The following is a 24,579-nucleotide window of genomic DNA, read 5'->3' on the forward strand; positions in this document are numbered from 1 at the left end:
TGCGGAGGGTAAATGTTAAATGGTACTGACGAAATGAAGCAGAGTCTCCGCAGAGCCAACTGCGGAGGGTAAATGTTAAATGGTACTGACGAAATGAAGCAGAGTCTCCGCAGAGCCAACTGCGGAGGGTAAATGTTAAATGGTACTGACGAAATGAAGCAGAGTCTCCGCAGAGCCAACTGCGGAGGGTAAATGTTAAATGGTACTGACGAAATGAAGCAGAGTCTCCGCTGAGCCAACAGCGGAGGGTAAATGTTAAATGGCTGGACTGAGACAAAATGAAGCAGAGTCTCCGCTGAGCCAACAGCGGAGGGTAAATGTTAAATGGCAGACACGGACTATGGACTGATTTAATTACAGAGACTTTACTACGTAGATTTTATGGTTATTTATTTTATTGAAGAATTGATGCATCAAACTTGAACCTTGCTACTACTCGTGCTTTGAATTCTATAGTACCTAACCGGTTCTCTTCCAATAATAGCTTGGGATCCTGAACTATTCCGGGGACAAATATAAATATTGCTGTTGAGGATAATTGTCGGGAGTTACTTATTGAGCCGTAGCGGCCCGCCCGTGACAACAGGCTAAATCGAAGTTACTTAGTTGTGAAAGCTGACAAAAATGTCCTGTTTTTGCATCTCTCATTCCAAACCAACAAAATGAAAAAAACACATCAAATCCAGGAAGAAATCATTAAACTAGCTATAATGGTAAGTACTAAAACTGTCATCGCCTAATCGATGTTTTTAATCTGTTGATATGCGTTAATCAAGTTATGTTATTTTTCCTTATCAAAAACACCCGAGCGAAAAACCGGAATTAGACTGACTTCTGGTATTATTAATTAGGCAAAAATAAAAAATGTAGTGTTTCCGAAAACCGGCCGGGTGGAAAAAAATATTTTTCTGACCCGGCCGCAAACAATAGGGGTATATATGGTTCATCATAAAGAAAATCAAGTAATCAAACGTCGTTTGGTTACCTTATCGGCCCTTTTTACACCGGCCCTTATTAATTTCGCATAGCGAAAGTGATAGCCTTTCGCGGGCAGCGGTGGCGGTGTGATAAAAAAATTAGAAAACGAAAGTGTTTTAGAACCTTCTCAAACATTTTCAAATATCCTAAAGATCGACTCACTCACTAAGATAAAATCTAACGTTTTGTCAGGCCGCAAGTCCAGGTATACGTAACCAAGCATTTGTAAATATTGCTCGGTTTTAAATATGGCGGTTTTCAGCATGCCGTCAGGCTGCTGCTTGTTTGTATTTTTTGTACTTTTTGTGCTTTTAAGAGTGTGCTTTTTGTGCAGTGGTTTTTATTTCTTTTAGCATAGTATTTTATGTTTGTGTAGTTAGTAAATGCACCAATAAAGTGATAGAAATGTTGTAATTAAAGAGTTGCTCTTGAGCATTACCATATCACTACAACAACACAGCAGGTATGATCATTTTTACAGGTAGAAATAGGTGTGGGATTTATTTGTGTATAACAGATTATCAGTTATTAAGTATTTCAAAAGACGAATTTATGGCAGGGGTTATCCGGAGGGGGGTATACTTGGGCATTTGGCATTTGTGAAGTGTCTTTACGTCACATAGAACAATAGAAAATAGCAAAAGAACAAAGGAATTACCCCTAGCCACCATTTCGCAACCATGGAGAATCGCGATTTTACGGAAACGGGAATCCTCATGTCGAATGAAGCATCTTCTGAAAATTTCATTCTTCCCCATAAATGCGAAAATGAAAAACGAAGAAGCTTTCGTTTTCTAATTGTCTTTTTAATCTGCCATGAAGTGTTATAAAATTCCTTATAGAAAGACATGTTCTCCTATTAAGAGGTTTAAAAAATGACGTAGAAACAAGAAACTGTGAAAATAGCCGTAATTAATCAACGGTCGTTAAAACCAATCTAAAAGAATCGCATCAGCAGTAAGAATTCCCATAAGACGGTTTTATAAAGTTTTCAATGAAATTATTTCTGAATGACTGAGAATTTCCCTTCACAAAAGGATAAGTTATTTGGGAGGAACTAAAAGGTGTGGCTAAAGGCGGATAGGGATATGGTGGAAAATTAAAGTAAAAACACGGGGAAAGCAAAGAAGAACATTTATTTTCTTTAAATTTTGACAATAAAAAAATATAAGCTCACTTATCTTAATGCATAATGATTAGAATATTTTTGAGCATAACTTTGAGCAAACTCAATGATACTTCTTGATATTCAGCGTCATCAGCGCCAGCGTCATCGTAAATGCTACGGAAAACTTTTTTGAGCAGTGAGGAATTAAACAGAGATCTTGCAAGAATAAATGAGTGGGCTCGTCAATGGAAGATGTCTTTTAATCCTGATCCCACAAAACAAGCTGTGGAAGTTTACTTTTCCAAAAGGCTCTTACCAGCTAATGCTCCTGTTTTATATTTCAATAATACTGCATAAGAGCTAGTGAATGTCAGAAGCATCTAGGTCTTATCTTGGATTCCAAACTCTCATTCAGTCACCATTTAGACGAAAAAATAAAAAAGGCCAACAAAGGTATTGGCCTCATTAACAGACTTCGCAAACATGTACCAAGAAAATCTCTGCTTACTTTATACAAATCTTACATTAGACCACATTTAGACTATGGGGATATTATATACGACCATCCTGGAAATTCGACTTTTGTTCGTAAGCTTGAATCCATCCAATATAATGCCTGCCTTGCTATAACAGGCTGCTTTCGTGGAACGTCTCAAGAAAAACTTTATTCTGAACTTGGTCTCGAGAGTCTTGCTGATCGTCGATTTAGTAGGAGAATGATCTTCTTCTACAAAATCTTAAACAATTTAGCCCCCTCTTATTTACGTAACTATTTACCAGCAAGACTTGCGGCACCGGGTAATCTAAGAAAAAGAAATCCTATTTATCAACTTAATATTCGAACTAAGCGTTTCCGGAATTCTTTTTATCCATACTGCATAACACAGTGGAATATTCTGGCTGGTCGTATAAGAGATATGCCTTCAGTATCTACCTTCAAAAAAGCAATCCTCGAGTTTCTAAGGCCCAAACCTTCTCCTGTTTTTGGAGCTCGTGACAACCAGGGTGTGATCCTTCTCAATCGTCTTCGAGTAGGATTTAGTCACCTCAATGAACATAAATTTAGACACGGTTTTCGTGACACGACCTTAGATCCTTTTTGTCCGCGTAGAACAAAATCCATCGAAAACTCTCAACACTTTCTTTTGCACTGCTCTATTTACTCTCAGGCAAGACATCTTTTGTTCAACAAACTTCTGAACCAAGACATAAATATTTATCCACTAAGCCCTCCTAAGCTCTTCAACCTTTTGTTGTACGGTGATCCAGAATTACCTTTCAACATAAATAACATAATATTTAATCTTGTCATTGAATTCATTCTCGACTCTGAAAGGTTTAGTGGTGCCTTATTTTAGCTTAATGATCTTCTTACACAGCTCTATAATATTTTTTAATATTTGTGTTTATCCTTTTAGTGATGGTTTTCCCTTTAAGTTTTTTATTTTATTCAATAGCTTAGTACCCTTGGCGATATCACTTAGTGCCTTGCGGGGGGATGAGCTATTTATTTTTTCTGTGTTTGTTTTTGGCGGGGATTAAATTTGACGAATTTGGCGAATTTTGTCAAAAATCGCCAAAATAAATCCATGCTAAAATTAATCCACTTAAGGTAATAGCCGGGGATTCTTGTAATATGTTTGGTATGCGATAAAAAATCCCGAAACTTACCTAGAAGGAATTAGATTTTGCATGTGTGGAAAATTGTTAAAAATCAGCGCTGGACGCGTAGCCTACTAGTATAAGAATTATGAAATTGTCAATACATTTTCTTTTTCAGTTAGAAAAATACTAAAATATTTCACACGAGACGAATTTGAAAGAATACTCAAAGCGACGAAAAAACACGAACATACCCTCGCGCCATCCCACAAATATTATGTTGATGGCAGCTTAGAAATGAGAAAGTAAGTGATTATACATTTTAACGTGTCCTGGCCACAAACCAAATTATTGCAAGAGTCCATTAAAGGGTAAAATGGCAGGGTGTTAGTGCCCGTTCTCCGTTTATTGATTGTCGAATTTACAGTAGAAGAAAAATTTCCGGGTATAAGATTCAACAACAATCACGACACAGCAAATTTTGAACATTTGACTTGGAATTTAATTTGATGGAAAAACTTCCATGGTTTGAGAGATCGCAAAATATACGTGTCAAGGTTATTTTGTGTCTTTGGTACTTGTCGTTTGTCAGCCTGCCCAAAAGGTAACTATCATTCTCTGTGCTATAACTTCATTACTTTTACTCCAAGACTGGTAGCTTTTATGTGGCACTGAGGGGTATATTTAGAATAGAGACTTTTTAGACTAATTACAAAGTGTACTCATTTTTAACGGACAAGACAGGCCCAGTGACCCAGTGAGAACCCTATCCATTGGAAAGAAATCGTCATCCTATATGGAAACTTCACTTGTATGTATAAGACGAGTAATGAATCTTGTAATTCAGACTGGGTCTCTGAGTCGTACTTTTATCGTAAAATCTAAATCTACTAAAACAGACCTTTGTCCTATTGGTTTTTATGTTCTTTTATGTCCCTTTCCTAACGGGCTAATAAACGACTCGGACTTTTTGAAACATGGACATTCCCCTCGCACAAATCATAGAGGTATAAAAAAAGACAGGAGATGAATTTTTCGGTAATTGGTCGTTAAAGTCTTTTGATTTCTTTTATGTAATAAATCAAAAGAAATTCTAGGCTCGCCAGATGAAATACGACTTTTTAGTAGAAATCAAGTTTGCTCTGAACATTCTTACTATCAGCATCGAAGATTTCTAGCCTTCTAATATACGAGAATAAAATAAAATTTAGTTCCACGAAATAAGTTTGAGTTCAATTTTGTCATCCGTTAAATCATAGAGGTATAAAGAAAACAGGAGTTGAATGTGTCGGTAATTGGTCGTTAAAGTCTTTTGATTTTGAAATGTATCAAAAGAAATTCTAAGCTCGCCCGATGAAATAAGACTTTTTAGTAGAACTCAAGTTTGCTCTGAACATTCTAATAATCAGTATTGAAGATTCTAGCCTTTTAATATACGAAAATTAGATAAAACTTCGTCCACGAAACAAATTTATGTTCCATTTCGCTATCCGTTCAATTTTGTTTTGAAAAGATATTTTCTCAAGCCAGAAAATGAAAAGTTCTTTATAAGCACACACGATTTCAGACTCAATTTGTAGACATAAAGTCGCTGGAGAATTTTGGAGGAAAGTATCAAGCAATAGAGTTCACCTGAAAGAAAACATTGATCGAAAAATCTTATCATTTGATGAAGGATTGCCAAGTTTACAGGCCCTTTTTTTAGTCCAAATATTTTCTTACACTGATGTCAGAAACAATGAATCTCGTCTCATCTAATTTCTAAAGCTTAAATGAGCCAATAAGATTTAACCTATGGATAAAAGAGCTCATTAAAAATGCACGATATATGAGATTATGAGCATGCATACATCGTAACTTTTTTAATCGTAGGACGAGCTTGGTTACAATAGCATACTTCTCCTGTCTTTCTTTATACCTCCATGGTTAAATTTTGTTTTGAAAAGATATTTTCTCCAGCCAGAAAGTAAAAAGTTCTTTATAAGCACACACAATTTCAGACCCAATTTGTAGAAAAAAAAAGTGGCTGGAGAACTTTGGAGGAAAGTATTAAGCAATAGAGTTCACATTGAAGAAAATGTTGATCGAAAAATCTTGTCATTTGATGAAGGATTGCAAAGTTTACAGGCCCTTTTTTAATCCAATTATTTTCTTACACTGATGACAGAAACAATGAATCTCGTGTCATCTTATTTCCAACACTTAAGAGTTAGCCAATAAGATTTCACCTATCAACAAAAGAGCTCATTAAAAATGCACGATATATGAGATTATGAGCATGCATACCTCGTATTTTTTTTAATCGTAGGGCGAGCATGGTTACAATAGAATACTTCTCCTGTTTCTTTATACCTCAATGCACAAATGAAGCATGTATGACAACGCTTCCATTTTTTGGACCTACCTCCGGGTACCCCGGTGAAGGTCCTATAAATTAACCCATGTCCGTCCGTCCGTTCGTCCGTTCGTCCGTCTGTTACCAGCTTTTCTCAGGATTGGCTCATTAGTTTTTTTTGTTTTTTGGCACAATGATGCAAAATGGCAATGCCCAAAATGTAACGTAGCCCGATTTTTGAGAAAAAATTTATTTAGGCAAATTTGGGCCAAAAACTACCTAAAAATAGGGTTTTTTGGACTTTGTGCAAATACTGTCATTACTTTTTTCTGATTTTTTGTACAAAGATGGAGGGCAAGATTCTCTAAAGAATGGCTGGAGTGTTTTTCGCCTTAAAAAACGGATTTTCGTATTTTGGGGAAATTCCCTTTAACCAAATAAGAAAATATAGCTTTTCTCAATGTTGACTCATTATTTTTTTCTGATTTTTTGCACAATGATACAAAATGGCAATGCCTAAAATGTGACGGGGCCCGATTTTCGAAAAACATTTTTCCCGGCCGAAAATGCCGGAAATATGCCGGAAATCGCTGTTTTTCTAGATTTTCATTGGATTTTTTTCTTATAATTGGTTGTTTTTTCATTCAAAAACATTATTAATAGCAATGCCCACCATCAAGCATGTTTCAATTTTCAAAAAATTGATTTTTAAAGCCGGAACTATTCAAAAATCGCCGGAACAACCTATTTTCACCGGAAAGACAGTATTTCTTGAATTTCTCGAGCTGTACTTAATATTTTTCATGAAATTTTGTGCACTACCGGGGGCTGTGAGACAGGGTGTTCAAAAATATATAGCGTAGAAAAAAAACTGTGACGTATAGGCCACAAGGGGTGAGGAATAAAATTGACTGGGGATTAAACCGATTTCTGGTTTTGATGGCAGCAACTTTGACTCGTAAAGTATAGTGAAATTTTGTCCGGATCTCGTATTCATATAATTTCCTCTTCATCACAAAACTAATTGAATTTGAAAGAAGATATGACTCTTACCCCCAGTGAAGACGATGTCCAATCAATGTGAAACGAATGCATTAAAGGAAAAAAATTAGAAAAAGATTGAGGTTTCCTAACATCCCAAAGTCCAAATTCAACCCTGAAGAAATTCGAATCGGCTAAATTTTAGGCCAAAATTAATTCTCGCTAAAGTTAATCATTATCTTTGAAATCAACTCATCTAAACCTGGCTTTATTTCCCCAAAATATATCGCAACTAGGAAGTAACGCTTTTTCACTGTATATCTAACTATGAACATATAAACGACTGGACATCTATATTTTATTGTCTTTTTAAAGCGAGCTTCGTTGGTATGAAAAATCCGACGATATTCCGTCATAATTTTATTTCTTTGAATTATTTAGGTAAAAGGATTGATAGAGCTTGAACATTACTCCTAATGCACAAAAACATTATTTTCGATTTTTTTCTTAAGTTTTCAATATATTTTATTAACATTTTTCAACTCTGAAATACAGAATTTCAACTGCGTGTATACTTTTTAAATACCTTTCGTCATTCCAATAATTTTTTTATGACTTGAAAAAAATAGCTTGCCAAAGTTGAGACCCTGTGTCATAAGAATATCAAAATTAGAATGTGACTCTCTTTAAAACTATTCCATACTTTTGAGTCAAAATTTAGAAATATTAGTCGGAGTTGACGATGATTTTACCTCTGTTATCTTTGTTATGATATAGATAAAAGACTTGAGAAGAGTAGAACAACTGATATTTTTGTCGAAGTTTTGACGTTGTTAGCAAGGTATTCCCAAGTGGCATATCATCAAAATCTATTGTTTCATTTTATGCTTTTAACGAGGAGGCAACGAAGCTAACAGCCCTCACGTAAGCAACAATATTTTTAATTTCTAACGCATAGGGTTCGACTAGGCCGAACTTTCTGAAAGCCTTCCAACGGCTGTTACAGAAGGTACTGAAAATTAATGACGGAGAGTGTTTCTTTTGTTATTATTCCTTTTATGAGATTAATTGCTCTCCACTAAAAACACTGAGTACCTTCTGTAGCCGCCGTTGCCTTCAGCAGAATGTTTTCTAAGGTTTTTCTCGGTAATGTCCTGTCCAAGGTCGGCGAAACAACCGTATTTTTGTGAGTTTTTTTCGATTTCAAAGTTTTACTTTTTAAAGAATTTGTCGCCGCGAATTACCCTGTTGAAAAAAATTAAAGAAACTTTTTGGCGTAAGCCGAAATTAGGCAGTGGCGACATTCAAAAGTTTTCAGAAAAGATAATTTTATGTTTCATTATATAGCAAAGACATTACAATGGTCAAATTGCAAAGTGCTTCTTTCAAGAGGAGTAAAAGGCCCATCTGGAACCGTTACCGTTGCCATTTGCACGGATAGTCAACTAAAGATTGAGCTACGAAGTGTCATGTTTGGGAACGACAGGTTACATGGTACATGGTATGTCTAATTTAAACTTAACCTTTTTTAAATCCAAAAACCTTCGCTGCACTAGCTCACCACGCGAGTTTTTGATCAGTTTGTTGAGAACGGTGCAAGCAATAGACTGCACTTTTACCCGATTGGGATTTTTACTATCCCGTATAAAAAACTGCGTAAGCACTTTTAACCTACTGGCTGCGCAAAAATTCAAGGAAAAATTCTTGCCTAAAGTTTCTTTCGGCGAATTTTGAAATACTTTGGTTAAAAGTTTCTAAACTTGTTATTCTTTTTAATGTTTCTTTTCCCACAATCTTCCCCTTTTTTCATTTGGAAACGTATCCCAATGGGGATACGCTTTTTGAGATGAGATGAGATCGAGTAATAGTGCCACATTGGCGGAAGAGGCAAATGGGAGAAGTTTTATAAACGCTGAATAGAATCGCTTTTTGTCCTCACAGGTTTCGACTTGTAATTTTCACGGTACTTAAAGTTAAAATGATTTCATTCTAGCAACGGTGTATCCTATTGAAGCTAGATTCCGATCGACGGCTCCAGTCATTTCAATCGAAGTTTTGCCATCATCCTCAAATGCGGTTGAACGGCTGAAATCCGAATTAATGCAGGCGAACTCGAAGATAAAGAATATTTGATATCAGGTATTTCATGTTGCAGTGAAATCTTGACTTTCCGGATCAAATTTTAAAGAATTTTCCTGCTGAAATATAGTTCCCTTTTATTTTAGTTTTTATTCTTTACTTTCCTAATCAGGAGATTTGCGAACATGTGGGATAAGGGTTAAAAAGGTAGCATATTTTTGTCGTATTATTTGTTTACCCAACAACTAATTTGCACAAAAAGTGGAGTCTTCAGCCCATTGAGTTTAAAGCCCGAAGGGCTAGAGTTCAATCTCTAACCTTTCTCAGGCAGGAAAAAGTGAAGCCTTAAAAAATGCGCCGCATTTTTAACGACATTGATTGAATCTATCAATTCCTTTGTTTACGATTGATATTTTTTTCGAAATTTAGCGGTAAATTTTAGTTTCAATCTGTCATTTGTGTAAAAACCAGGCGGGTCGCTCAAGGTCGCGCAACTTTGGTAGGATTTGTTGGCTTCAAATCCTACCAAGGAGATTGACTTCTAGCCCTTCGGGCTTATACTTCATTGCTTCAGCCTCTCCACTTCCATCAGGGCTGGAAATTCCGAAAAAAGGTAACATAACGACAACGTTGTGCCAACTTGATATACGAAGCGAATATATCTTGAAATACGGAACCTTTGTATGATATTGTCTTTGGTATTCACTGGGGTAAAAGTTTTTACTAATAGTATAATATGTAAAGAATATCTTTTCGCTAGTTTTATTTTTGTTTTCATGATTTCAGAACTTGGAAAATTGTTCATTGAATGCTGTAGAAGGTAACCTGTGAAGTTTAGAAAAGAATCCCGGGTATGGCTTTGGGATGTCATTTGTGGGCGTTGCAAGACGAAAGTTATGTTACGTTTCGACGCGAAAACTGCCGGACGGATAGAATACTTCAAGAAAAGTAAGTACATTATATATAGATATATTCGGCTGTCACAGAATAAAATCTATCCACAGAAACTAAGAACAATGTGTTGACGAGAAACGTTTACTTGTTTTTGGATCCTTTACATAAATTTTAGTTGAAAACTATTTTTCTAAATTAAGTCATCCTCGAATCCTCCTTCGTGCGTCTATTTATTTCTATAAATACAAATGTTTCGATGGATCTGAGGAATGGTTCAAAATTTTATGACGGATAGTGTTGATTTCCATAAGGAATATTGATATTCATACTCTCCGCCATAAATTTTGTCAACATTTAAATTATTGCAATTTTTCTTTCAGAGCATTATGATGCGTGTACTCAACGTGCTGAAACGAACAAGAAAGGAAAACGATAGACTGGAGTCGTTTATAATGCGTGTAATACTATAATACCAATACTAATAATAATAATACGGGATTTAGTTTGTATAAACGATTGGAAGAATCCGGTGTTCCAGCCTTGGTGGCCATCCACTGGAAATTAAAAAATCGACCTTTTAACTTTAAATGTTGATTACTCAATAACTAAAAATGATATGGGCTTGAAACTTCCAGGTATTGTTATTTATGACCTAAAGTTAATATTAAAAAAAAAATTAAAAAAAAAAATTGGAAGACGGGGGTTTGGTACGACTTCTCAGAAAAATCAAAATAATCTTGTGTCAACGTTTTAGAGAAAACTACAAATACTTGATTAATGATTTTTGGTATGTAGAGGCACTTTAGGACAAAGAATGGAATGAGCGAAATTCTTTTTTGAGAAATCCAAAATCCGTGGGTAAAAGCCAAAAAAACAGTTTTTTCAAAATATGAGATCTGGAATTAGTGAAATCTGAAAAATCCTTCGCTCATTCCACAGCCCTCATAGATGTGCAAATACCCTGAAAAAATCAGACCAATCGGACAACTAGATCTTGAGATTTTTCTGCCACAGTGATTGGGAACCCCCGGATTTGCGCTTTGAGAAATCGTGCTTTTAAAACATAAATTGCGGTTAAATGAAAAGATTATAGTTTTCAATAGGGATTTTTTTATGATTTGAGCCTAAGGGAGTTTTCTACATTATTTCAAAGGAAATAAGGATTTAAAACTATTTACAGTGAAAATTTTGGCCAATTTGAGTGACATTTTGATCATTTCCAGAAAACCGCAAAACTTTGAAAAAAACCCGCAAAACTCATTATCACCACGAAAACCACCCCGAAATGTAAATAACAATGCCCACATTCATTGTAAGACTATTTTGGACTATTCCTATCAGCAGGGATTAAAAACTAAATCAATTAAGTTAAAATATTCATTCAAAAAGCTCTGGAACTGAAGACTCATTATCGTGTTACAGGGCACTTTCACTTTCACTTTCATGCCATCGCTTAAAGCATAATGCTTAACATAACCGCCAAAATCTAATCCCACACAGTTGAAAAAGTAATTTGAAGATGATTGTGTTGTTTTCTAAGAGATTCCTGGCAAAAAAACATTAAAATAGCACCCAAAAAAGAATAAACAAGCAAACAAAAGTTCTACATACCTTTGGCGAACTACACAACAACCGACCGTGCTCTTAATCAAAAGAAATCACAAGTTACATCATGATTAAATACTCCTTAGAGTTTTACAACAAAGGTGGATGAAACACTCAGCAAAAGTCAGTGAGCTTCACCCTCCAAAATTGTCCAAAAACCATCTTTAAAATTCGAGGGCGGTCATTGTTTACAAAGTTTGAAAACTGAATATGGGTACACCAAGCGACTTCAAACCTTCTAGAAATGTTTCTAGCGACTTGAAGACGACCCGTAAAGATTTTCAAGCCGTTTGAGCAGCTAGAGAAGGTAGAATTGCTGTTTTACTAACGGGCGGGAAACAGGGCTTCCATGGGTGAAGCATTAAAAGCTTAAAGGTAGGTATTTTAAAATCTAAAATTTTCTGCTTATTCTTTACTTTTATGAATTGAAATTTTCAGAGGTTGTTCCAGGGAAGTTATACTTGACTTTAAGCCAAAAAAATAAAAAAACACCAAAAAAGTATCACTATTTTCAAACTCAGTGGATGGCCACCTTATAGATACCCCGGCTAGCTACGCAGAAACTTGCGTAGCGAGAAAACAATTTATCGAGCAATAACAAACTCTCAAAACAAAATCAACTCAAATGGAAAACTTTCAATACACAAATCCACACACATGTTTTTCTCAAGAATTATTTTGAACGGGAAAAAATTATAATTGCAAATATTGACACTTTTCTTTTGTTCGGAGTTAGTCAAAGGTTTCTAGACGACTAAAATTGTTCCCTTTATTACTTTTTGCTTTATTTCTACTATGTATGAATTAGTCGTCTAGCTTGCTAGACTAGGAAAACGACAGATGGACAATTAAACATTCCTTGAATAAAACGAAAAAAGTCCGTGTTGCTGTCGACTCCGACATCGAAATTGAAAACGATGATGAAGATTTACTATTTTATGTAAATACTGTAGTTTTAGTTCACGAAAAACGAAAGATATCCCTATTCCAAAAAACCTCCCTGCCATGCTTTGTATCGTCAACTTTTCCCTTTTTAACTGCTATCCCCTTTATTCAATATATAATACGATGGCACTCCATTGATACCGGAATTCAATTTTAAGCAATTTCCACTTTTTCGACCCGGGTTAGGGGTCATCCATATAGTACGTACGCAGTGAAGGGGGGAGAGGGGGGTTTAGCAAAAGCGTACATCTAGTGTTTAAATGACATAATTTCTATTGTTCTCTGCGTACAAGGGGGGAGGGGGTATCAAATTTTTGGAAAATCTTTGCGTACGTACTATATAGACGGCCCCTTATTAGGTTTGCTACCCTTATATAGATCTGCTCCAAATTTGGTCGATTTTCGTTTGCTTCTTAAAAAATCTAAGGAAAGAAGTTTTCGATTATTATAGTTTTGGAGCATAGTTCTCTTGTAACCCTTTTAAAGATTTTCGAGGTTTAAGTAAGGTAGCCACATACCCATAACTTGTTAGTCTAATTAACCCCCCTCACCCAATTAAATATTTCTAAAAATAAAAAGGAATTCATAAATGCATGCTCCTAAAGCTTTGACGATTTTACCCCGGGGGCACTCATATGGTCCGACCTACGGCATGTGCCACCCCACTGCAGCCGCCCTTTAGGGTAGGTTTTTTGAGGTCCTCGAAATGCACTGTAAGGGTGTACCTTTTTAGAGGAAAGCACTGTAAGGGTATATTTTGGGCAAAAATCAAAATAATCAAGAGAGTAGAATTAGTTCGCTTCAATATCTGCTTAACAAAAACTGTCCTAATAACTGCGTTTCTACTTTTAAAACCTCAAAATTTTATACTTTTGACCATTTTACTGACAGCCAAAACTCATTTTAAGGAAGAAATTTTCCAAGACATTGCTATGCTGCACTATAAGGGTTGGAATTAGTGATAAGAATGTACTGTAAGAATACCTTTTTAACGATTTAAGAGCTGCACTGTAAGGGTCCGATATTGAAAGCCAAGTTTTGGGCGGCACATGCCGTCGTTAAGAAATCGAGTGCCCCCAGGGTAATTTTATTTTTCGACGTGGAAAATTTAGCTTCTTTGTTGTTAAAATTTACATTACGGTTATTCTCGATAGATCATTTGATTCGGACATCGAAATGTCTGAGGAAGATTCCGAACTGTCAGATTCTGAAGACATGGAAGAGCCATCCAGCGAACATGAAGTTATATACGATTCTGACGTTGAAATCATTGATTATACAATTCAATTGTCAATAATGATGTTGTTGAAGTTCTCCCTGTAGCCTTTTCTAACGATGGTACAGCAATTAAACCATGCATTCAATTTGATGAAAGAAGAAATGTCAACGTGGAAATGGAGATGATGGACATGAACTACCAAGAATGTCAGTCCAAACCCTTTCTTGACAAGGATACCATCACGGAAAACATAATATGCGAAGCAGCCGTTTCATCTTTAACGAGCCTTGATAACGATTCCTCTTTACCTGTAGCTGTGAACTACGCATCGAAAAGTGGAAAGTCAGGAGATAACATTTAAGTCTTTCACAGAACAGATTTGTATTCTCAAACATGTGAAAACTGTGTAACCAAAACTAAAGAGCTTGATTTAATCTTAGGAAAAGACGTTATTGATATATGCGAAAGCTACTGTGAAACGTGCTACAAAGATAATGAATTATGCCAGTAATGTCTCGAGAAAGGTCAAACTGAAACTATCCCTTCCCTGCGAGCCTGTGATTCCTGTCTTGCAAATAATCTTCGCTGCATAAAACGGGTTGTCATGGTTTTCACAGTAGATTGTGAATCTGGCAACAAGCAGTGTTTAAAGCAACTTCAAGAAGAATTAATTTCTGGATCAATTGACCCATACCTAGCTCTATTGTCATTGTTTCCAGGCCAGTTTTGCCAACTGTTATTTACAGTTAAATGGCGAGCGAGGATGTCTCTCAATCTTTTACACTTTACGCAATAGAACAGATCGTGAGGTTCGAGATGTAGTAAGGAGCTTCTTGACCAGTAACGACTATGTTCGGAATCGAGATCGTCAAAATCCTTCAAGTGTGCTTGCTTTGTGCGATCCTAAATTCCTCAAATAGCATATTTAGGTTCGTTTTATAATCTATAATATTCATATTTGATGAAAGAGGCTGTAGCTAGAACAGGTTTTCTATATTCCATGGGACTCTAATTTTGCGCGCTCAATTTTTTACAAATTGAAAACTGAATTGATAAGCGATAAGTGACAAGCGTCCACTGAATCGCCTTTTTACTTTGAATTTTGGCTTCTGAATATGATGGATGCTAAAGATATTACTTTTTATTATTTACATTTTTGATTCTTTTTTATTTAGGTTACGTATCTCATACAATTATACCAGAAACGATCCGCTACACCAAACTCAACCAGACGCACGCCTATCAAAATATCGTTTCCGTAGAGACTGGTCCACATGGCTGGCTCATTTTCTTATGTAAAAGTGATAACGGTTCCAAAATCTACAAGGCACGACTACATAACCCCGTCCAGGATATCCAAAAGATTGCTGAAAAGGTGGACAGTGACCGAATTTGTTATCATGATGGTTTGATTTTGTGCTATGGGAAATCTTCAGTATTCATTTTGCCCTTTGAAAAGAAATTCAGTCCAAAGCTGTCAATTGCAACCATAAAGCAAAAGAAAATCGCCACCGAGAAACTCAAGTCACTTGATCAATTCGTGGAAGGTACATTAACTGAATGTCTTGATCGCTTATCCAGACTACAAAAGCAGACCATGGCAAAGTACAAAAGAGCGTCACATGACGAAAAAGCAATTTTATTCACAAAAGAAGATAAACCCGCTGAATGTTGTGGTCAAGTACACCCCTGTCTCAGTGCCCCGGTGGAACCTTTTTCCTCAGTGGATATGAAAATCTTTTGGCCTATTTTTCCCCCGGTGCGGGGGGTCCACCGGGTCTGTGACACAGGGGTGTACAAGTGGATGCTATTGGATTTATCGAGAACGAAGAATTGTACATAGCTTTCGGAGGATCAAAAAGAACAATTGAAATTGGTTCATTAAAGTTTAATACGGTTGGTCTTGAAGTGGAAATTACAAAGGTCATGGATTACTTTGAAATCTTAACTCGCACTTTGCAGATGCCGGTATTGAATGGTCACCTTATTGTTTCTCATCAGGGTGGAATCTCATCTATATCTATTGAATCGCATGTGGTCAAACAACTTCTTTCATCCGACAAATATGAAGTCGTATCATTCACACATTTCAAAAATGGGCTCTTGTTTACAAGTAAGATAGATAGATAGATAGATATGCCCTCCGACGCATCGGAATGGGTCCTACCCACGATGGTATGGAAGCCGAGAAGGGTCAGCGTGCGATTTCTTCCGAAAGCTGTCGAGATTTCTTTCAAGCTGTCGGGATTTCTTTCAAGCTGTCGGGATTTCTTTCAAGCTGTTCAAGCTGTCGCGTCCCCAAAAAGTGTCGCGTTCCCAAAATGTCGTGAAAAAGTGGCGCGCTCCCAAAAAGTGTCGCGTTCCCAAAAGTTGTCGCGTTCCCAAAAACTGTCGCGTTCCCAAAAGGTGTCGCGTTCTCAAAATCTGTCATGTTCCCAGCCAGAGACAAGACAGAAATTGTTTAGGGTGATTCCCAAAATAACCGCGGGAATGATGATAAACGCAGAATTGGGAATCACCTGCGCGGGAGAATATTGTGGGAAGCGCCAGTTCAGTCGAGCCTAACTGTAATTTGTGTGCCTTTTATTAAATCAAAACCTAATGAACGATGAATCCGACTGACTATATTTATTTCAAAATGGCTGATCAAGTGAAAGCTTGTTGTCACAAATGTGGCTTTAAGCCACTTGATGGTGACATCTTTTGCATCCAGTGTGCTGCAAAGCTCCGGCGAGTAGTTCCTGAAGACAGTGAACCGTCTGTGGAAGGAAATGTGCCATTGACATTTTCTGGTTTTAAAAAAGAAAAGGAAAAGCAAAGAACTGCTTTTTTTCAAAAAAAGCAAAGAAGAATGACAAACAAGTTAATGATGGTGATAGCCTCCCTCGTGAAAATGGTACCCGGAAAGGAGCTTCAAAAGATGTGAAGATTCAAGTCGGTATAATGAAAGAAAAAGCTGGTGCTTTTGTTCAAGAACGTGGAAGTAGAGTGAATGTTCAAGTTAATGAACACTCAACAAGGGATGCAGTTTTAGATGCTGCCCTTACAAAAATTTCTCTTACGAACCAATACTTTTGTCCAACTGATTCGTATTCTCTTTGTTATTCCGATGGAAGAGTTGTTAATACAATCCCAGGAACAGACAAGCCGTTCAGGTTGGATCGTTACCAGGAGTGGTTTGGGAAACCCTATTCAAAAGTATGTCTTTTTGTATGTCTTCAAATGGAATTGCTTCAACATGATGAAATGTCATCATCATCATCAAGTTTTTCTCAATCTGATGAAGAGATCTCCAGCTTAAGAGGCTCAAAGAAATCCAAGAAAAACAAGCGATCAAAAACTGTTCAAAAAAATCAAGATCCACCACCACCCCAACAACGTAAACTGCCATGTCCCATTTGTAATTCCGAATTCAGCATCTCAGAACTTAATGAACATGTAAATAAATGTTTAGAAGAAGAAAAGACACCATTAATGATAGCTCAAGAAACCTTTTATGATGAGTATGATGATAACACACAGTTTATCGACTTGGTAAATGATGAACACCAAGAATCTGAGGTTGAAAAAGCACAATCAGTTAAGGAAGTGATTTCTACATTTCGGCCTGACCAAAATCCTGATGTATCAATTGTACTAAATGTGAGAAGGGGCTATGAGTTTACAGACTTTCAGAAATTTTTTTCGAAAACGTGGAACAAATCAAAGATTGGACAGGTTTTAAAAATCAAATATATTGGAGAGCCAGGAAAAGACACTGGAGGGATTTCCAGAGAATTTTATTCAGGTATATATCATATTATAGAGTATTGTCAGGTTTTGTTTACAAATTTTGACTGTTCCTTTATAGACCTTTTCTCAAAGAGGCCACACCTGTTGAATAATTATGTAGGTACTCCAGCAGAAAAACAATGATACAGCCATGCATAATTACTGTATCATGAATATTGTAATAATTGATGTATTGTTTTTCTGCTGTGAAGATAACAAAGCAACGTCATAGCCTTGTGTAGATGAAGGAGGAACAAATAAGTCTAAATGACAGTCGGGTTGACAACACATCATCCCAAAGTCAACCAAAGGAACCATGGTTAATAGTCAAATTTTTATTAGTGATACAATTTCTTTACTTCAGAAGCATTCAATCAAATTTTAAAGAGGTTTTTCAAACCAGTGACAGATGGGATACCTTTAAATGGATTTGAACCCGCTGTTGGATACATGTCTGTCAGTGATGGCACTATGATATGTATTGGTCATCTTTTTATATCATCCATTGTTTGTAGTGGACCAGCTCCAAATTTTCTCTCACCTTGGGCGTACGAATATCTAGTTGGTGGGATAGAAAACACAGTACTTCATCCAGAATCATGCAGTCAAAAATTTCAACAGGTTCGAATTCTCTATTTTTTGGGAATGAATTCTCAACTTCACTCGAGAATCTGACAATGTCTGTATCTCTGTTCTAAAACTTTGGGGCGGACCAGAGTTCTTTCAGTGTCTGTAAGTATGTATTTAACTATCCTTTGAGGGACGCTTGTAATAACATTCATCAAATTTTCGAATTTCAGATCCACCAAGCCAAAAACGTTGAAGAACTAAGAAAAATGTTATGCTGCGATGAGGGAATTGACCTATTAGATTCTATCGGTTTTCAAAGAAACCCGGCAACTGTAACAATGGATGATCAACAACTGGTCCTAAGGTACACATTGTAGTATCTATCGTAACTTATCTATCTTAACTCAATTTTTGCTCATTATTTTTTGGTGTCCTGTTGGTTTTTAGTTCCCCTCCTTAAGGCATAAAATCCACTTTTTGCAGGGTGCAAAAATAAAATAAATTCTTGGACTTGCAAAATATGCCTCTGGTTTGCTTGTTTTCCAAATTTAGGTCTCAGTACTTTTGAGTGCCTTACTTATAGGCTTACAAACGGGGTGGTGGTTACATTAAACAGGGGAATGGAAAGTTTTTTCAAATTTGATAAACGGAAGGACCTATTGAATTTTTTAAATGATTGATTTTTAACCCAGGTCGCTGTTCATGAAAGAGAAACATCTAATGTTGCATCTTCTGAGTCAAATATCAAAAGGAATGGAAGCATTTGGCGCATTAACTGTAATCCGTGAAAATTTTGAGCTCTTTCGACCTGTCTTTACACCATCAATGGAAACTTACACATGGACCCGAGAGTTACTCCTAGAAAAGCTGGAAGCACAATACGAAAATGAAATTGGATCTAACAAGAGAAATAATGCTATCAACACTTACAAATCATTTTTGGACTTCGTAGATGAATGTTTTCAGAATGGTACGTTGCATTTTTTCTTCTAGAGGTTGAGGTACTCTTAGAAGTTTTCCCAGATTTGCCCATTTAGCTGAGACTGAGATTTTCTTAGCATTATCTCAGTTCCCATATTGCTGAAAAATATTATAGACAGCTTTTTTTTCGAGTTTTACTAATAAGACTAGTATTGTTTTTCCCACTTTTCATTCTTATTAATTTGGAAACTTCTTAGAGATATTCTTTTGAGATCTTTATTTAGTCGATTTTCACCTTGTTCTCGTAGACACTGTTTTAAAAATCATGTAAGAATATGAAAGTGGATGAGAAATTTTAAACTTCTTTCATCCTTTTTAAGAATAAACTGCTGCCCTCAAATGTTGTTTCGAGCTCAAAAACAAATTTATTAGTAGTATCTATGCGTCATAACATTGCGAACATGACTTTAACTTAATTTTTCTTCGAGGGGTTCGTTGTCAATAATTATACATTTTGATCTTTTTATTTAGAATCTACCCTAATTCCGGCACCAATATTAATGAAGTTTCTGACGGGATGCGAAACGATCCCTCCTGTTGGTCTACCGGCAGACAAGATGAAAATATATTTTAAACATGACTGTGGCCTTTCTCCAAACGGGACGGCCTGTGCCTGTTTACCCACAGTCAGCACATGTGCATTGTATGTGAAAATTCCAGTCCATATACAAACTGAAGAGCAAATGATGGAATCTTTTGTTTCGGCTATGAAGAAAGGGTCGGGATTCCAATTGTCTTAAATATCAAAGAACGTTGATCATTTCAATTGTTTTCATGTTTTTGTAGAAAAGAAATTCAGTGGAGACTTTTAAGGAACTGGGTGTAGTTGAAGAGAAATCTTTTGATATTAATCTGTGGGACTTCTTTTTTTTGGTTTTGATCCTACTCAAATTGTAGAAAATTTCATCATTTTCCAATCGGTACCATTGCAGGTCTTTTTCTTTGTATTTATATCTTCACTCTCTTCCGTTATTCGGGGGTTATTCCCCTACCATCAGTTTCCTTTCAAGTCTCTTTCTAAAGGCATCTTGAGTAGATTTTTATGATTTTGTTAACTTGCACTCCGTATAATAAACGCCCCGGTTATTTTAAAAAATCTTAGGAATTTTAAGAGCATTTTTATTCAAAGGAATTTGTTTGTTAAATTCTTTTCGAGAATCAGTTTTCAGAGCAAAATCTTTTTTGCTTTTTCTGGTCTCTTTTAGCCTCAAAACTGTAGTTACGAAGAGATGAGACTTTTTCCATTTAGGGGACGGCGTTAACTAGAAGCCATACGGTAATACTAGTTTAGTTCTTTTTTTAGTTTTTATTTACCGAGAAAAATGAAATGTTTTGTTGTATCCAGATTATTTTTATTTTTTGCTTAAACTGGCTTAAAAATAATTTTTATGTTGAATTAGGTATGGAACAGAGTTTACCATGTATGGTAATTTTTAGTTTTGTTTATTATTACAGTTGACGCTTTCTAATTCGACATTCTATTATTTGAGAAGCTCCCGTTTTCGATGGAAATTTGCAGTCTCGTGAAGGTTTTTCGCTCTCTTATTCGATTTGGTGTGTTTGGTGGCCTAGGACGGAATTCCAAATTAGGCTTTTCAATTTTTTTGTGTTGGAATTAAAATTTTGAAATTCTATCGGCCACCTGTCTGGTTGGTATTTTTCAAAACTTCTAAAAACAGGAAAATATTGAAAGTTTTCTGCCATAAATTTTAAGTTTTCAACAATGTATTCTATATTTTTCCTGATTCACGGTTAAACCGATGATTGAGCCTCGCTTATATTTTTCGTTCCTAGCTCTATTTTCGATACACTCCTGTATTCGATGAAAATCCGATTACCCTTGAAAATCGAGTTGGAGAGCGTCAACTGTATTTTTTTTCGTTAAGACATTCTACCGAGGTAGTAGCCCCATAACTTTCGATACAGAAACGGTTGCTTGTTTTTTATTGCATTAAATTCTGCATCCAATGGACACCAAGTTTTAGACGTTTGAAGAATTATTCAGCCCACAGGAGCTCATTGAATTTTTATTGGTCATTTTTTTTCAGGTCATTTTTTTCGATTTCTGAAAATGGGTTGGCAATTTACATAGATCACAACTCGAAATTGCTCCTCCAGCGTTAATTATTTAAAAGTTCAAAAGTATCGTCTGCCATGCTTTTCCAGTTTGTATTCATAGGAGATATTTATTTGAACACTGACGAGACAAATGCTATTAAAAATAATTTATGGAGACCTTGTTTTTTCTACCTTTTTTAGATCTTTTTATTTAGATCACTTTATATTTGTAAATATTATAAGGATGTTAAAATATATTTTATCGGTTCAGATGGTTGATAATCACTTGTAATAGTTCTTTTGCACACTTCCAGTCCCTAGGTGGGTGCTCGTAGCCAAAATGATCAACTATGAGTTGACAAAACTCGAAAATGTCACTTTCCTCGTCATTATTTTCAACTCTTCCAACTTGGTTAACGATTTCATTTTGCTCTAAATACTGTTGCATTTGATCCTCTGTCATAGTTAATCCACAATCCTCGTAGTCTCTTGTTTCTGGCAAAAAATAAAGCTCATCAGGGATTCCATTAACTAAACTGTGATGAGATTTTCTAATAAAGTGATTGTTCCATTCTTCCTTGACCGTGTTCAATTCTTTTTGTAAAAATGACGAAAAGACGAACCATACACAATTCAAATGCAAATTGTTTCCGAGAGAAAGCACTCCCTCGTCTACCAATTCTTTGAAGAAGTTGATAATCCAATTAGTGTAACCGCGCCGTTGATGTGACCACCAATTTTCAATTCTCTGATTAGATACTGATTTACCATAACGATGAGCTGCGGCATCGTTGTGAAGGTGAGATTGGATGGTAGCCACAAGACCATTTTCAGTACCACAATCTGTTTGTACCACCCTTGGAGCCACTTTGAATTCTTTAATTGAGTTAACAAAAAAGCTAGCCATTAAATTTGGGTTGTTGTTTGACTTGCAAACCTTGAGCCATAAAATCTTTCTTGAAAACCCATCAACACAACCATGAATGGGGAGCCCGTAAGGCTTCAATTTATCATAACCGTCTATATGCCATGCATGATTAGGACCATTCGATTGATAAACTCGCCTTTTTAACTTTCTAGCCTTTCTTTGTTCCGTACCTTCAGGGTCGATTTCCTTTAAAAGCCTCATCACGGTGTCTCTTGGAGTTGAAATATTGTAAGTTGTTCTCACTTTGTTCCACATTCCACGGTAACCAAGCTGAGCTCCTGGTCCCTCAATTTCATTACTAATGATCTGTCGAAGTTGATCATCGTCGACCTCACCACCAGCCTTACACAAACCATAATGTCTCAATCTTCGTTTTAATGTACTTAAACTCATGGTCAATCTATGGTTATATCTTAGGAATAATAGAATCGATTCATATTGAAAGCCTCTCTTGAAGTAGTGTTCGATTATTTCTCTTTCTGTTCCAAGATTATTTACATCCTTATTTCGTTTTTTTGTGCCACAGTTTCCACAAAAAATACCACGAACATCATGGCCACACAAGTGACAAAACATCGTCAAATGAGAAAGAAGAAAAAAAGGACTGATATGAATTCGCGCCACGAGGCTACAAAAGAGGATTCCCTGAATAGTTTTTGGGAACGCGAGAATTCTTGGGAACGCGACAGTTTTTGGGAGCGCGACAGTTGTTGGGAACGCGACAGTTTTTTGGGAACGCGACAGTTTTTGGGAACGCGACAGTTTTTGGGAACGCGACAGTTTTTGGGAACGCGACAGTTTTTAGGAACGCGACAGTTTTTTGGGAACGCGACAGTTTTTGAGAACGCGACAGTTTGAAAGAAATCTCGACAGTTTGAAAGAAATCTCGACAGCTTGAAAGAAATCTCGACAGGTTTCGGAAGAAATCGCTCGTTGACCCTTGTCGGCTTCCATACGATGGAGTAGGAGTCACAGCGCAAGCAGACATTGCAACCCTGCAGATGCAAGCTGCCGAGCCATGGTGTATACCATGACACTCGAACTACACGGGAGAACGGATGTCCTCGCAGGTGTAGAACCTCCTAAGTGTCTCAGCAAACCACAATGTCTGGAATATCTACCCATACTCTTGTATCAAAGTTATGGTACCCAATTCCCCTTACAAGGCATGGGTTGACCCGGGCGAAGGAGCATTCACTTGCCAAGTGAATCGTAGTGCCACGGTGGATATCAAACCCGGGCCTCCTGGACAGAATGATAGCGAACGTCCAGCATGATAACCACTATACCGCTACGCCTTTACAAGTAAACAGTGTGTTTATTTGTGGAATGATTCTGGTGTTCGGATCTTTGCAGGCCAAGAAGGAGAAAAAGGAAGCAAAGATGGCAAGATACTCTATTCCCTATTTTACGAAGCAGCATGTATCGCAGTCGAATTTGGCAACGTCGTTTACGTCAGTGATAAAAGTGTTGGTTCAATAAAGATTTTGACACCTCTTAAAGAAACAGCGAGATTTTTGGGAGGTCTACAAAATGTTGCTGAAGCTTTCTCCGTGCACGAGAAACATAAAGAATATTCTTTAAAAAGCTTACTGGATGCAATTTCATTAGACAAAAATGTGATGAAATCTTGACGAAAAATGCTGACGCCATTCGCACCTCCATTGGTATCTCCAAGTGCCTAAATGGACCCGAGGGAATTGTCTCAGCGGTCACCATCAGCTCCGCGAAAATGTTGGTCTGGGGTCTAGAGAGGCTGTAGAAAAACACTGTAAAGTTGAATTACAACACCATTAACTTACTAAGCTGCATGACACTATCTGTTGAAAACCACATTCCACGGTGAATAAAAAGCAATCGACACAAACCCTCATCACCTACGCTCAATCGTTTTCGACAGCAATTAAGGAATCAGTTAAAGCAGTTACACAGTGGAGTGCTCACTATTTTACAAACAGAAAGTTTTGGTATCAAATTCCAGAGTCCGCCGTTCCTCTATCTTCGCTAGAATTTCCGAATGAATCAACAAGTAGGACCACCATTTCGCTCACACGAGATCAAAAGCGAGAGATGCGGGAATGGGCATCCACTAATGGTGCCGTAGTCAGACAGAGGACTAACCGGCAAGAAACCACTATGGCACGTGCTGGAACACTTCCAGAAAATGCCTATTATCAGGAACTGACACCAGAATCACACAACACAACGAATAGTAAAGCACCTGCTAAAAAAAGGTTTCAAGTGTCGTTAATAGTGAATCATCCGTCGTCGAAAGTGAAGCATCCGTCGTTGAAAGTGAAGCATCCGTCGTCGAAAGTGAAGCATCCGTCATCGAAAGTGAAGTATCCGTCGTCGAAAGTGAAGTATCTGTCGTCGAAAGTGAAGCATCCGTCGTCGAAAGTGAAGTATCCGTCGTCGAAAGTGAAGTATCCGTCGTCGAAAGTGAAGCATCCGTCGTCGAAAGTGAAGTATCCGTCGTCGAAAGTGAATCATCCGTCGTCGAAAGTGGAGCATCCGTCGTTGAA

At 36.8% G+C, this 24,579-nt stretch overlaps 1 protein-coding gene and 1 long non-coding RNA gene across 3 annotated transcripts; both read left to right on the plus strand.

Annotated features, from left to right (window-relative positions):
• The first annotated feature begins 8,372 nt into the window (after window positions 1–8,372).
• Window positions 8,373–10,481, plus strand: LOC136807364 (uncharacterized). The gene is made up of 4 exons (XR_010846669.1): window positions 8,373–8,505; window positions 8,998–9,143; window positions 9,870–10,031; window positions 10,358–10,481. It is a non-coding gene; the product is annotated as an uncharacterized lncRNA (long non-coding RNA).
• A 5,915-nt stretch (window positions 10,482–16,396) lies between these two features.
• Window positions 16,397–21,340, plus strand: LOC136807362 (uncharacterized). Of its 2 annotated transcripts, none has more exons than XM_067063936.1 (5): window positions 16,397–17,533; window positions 17,882–18,138; window positions 18,318–18,451; window positions 18,780–19,057; window positions 19,540–21,340. In XM_067063936.1, exons 1-5 carry the CDS (start codon window positions 16,690–16,692, stop codon window positions 19,806–19,808), a joined length of 1,782 nt encoding a protein of 593 aa, XP_066920037.1. In that variant the 5' UTR covers window positions 16,397–16,689; the 3' UTR covers window positions 19,809–21,340. The 2 variants fall into 2 exon arrangements, with proteins under 2 accessions (XP_066920037.1, XP_066920038.1); XM_067063937.1 differs by having other exon boundaries at window positions 17,885–18,138.
• The last annotated feature ends 3,239 nt before the right edge of the window (window positions 21,341–24,579 follow it).

The sequence above is a fragment of the Clytia hemisphaerica genome, unplaced genomic scaffold, assembly GCF_902728285.1.
Source record: "Clytia hemisphaerica strain Z4C2 unplaced genomic scaffold, Clytia hemisphaerica genome assembly, whole genome shotgun sequence".
NCBI classification, from domain to species: Eukaryota; Metazoa; Cnidaria; class Hydrozoa; order Leptothecata; family Clytiidae; genus Clytia; species Clytia hemisphaerica.

Bases quoted from the DNA above. Each gene is read 5' to 3' on its own strand.
- LOC136807362 (XM_067063936.1), top strand. From the start codon at position 16,690: ATGAAAGAAAAAGCTGGTGCTTTTGTTCAAGAACGTGGAAGTAGAGTG. The intron at 18,139-18,317 runs GTTCGAATTCTC...TTCGAATTTCAG, and splicing joins GCAGTCAAAAATTTCAACAG to ATCCACCAAGCCAAAAACGT. The intron at 19,058-19,539 runs GTACGTTGCATT...CTTTTTATTTAG, and splicing joins AGATGAATGTTTTCAGAATG to AATCTACCCTAATTCCGGCA.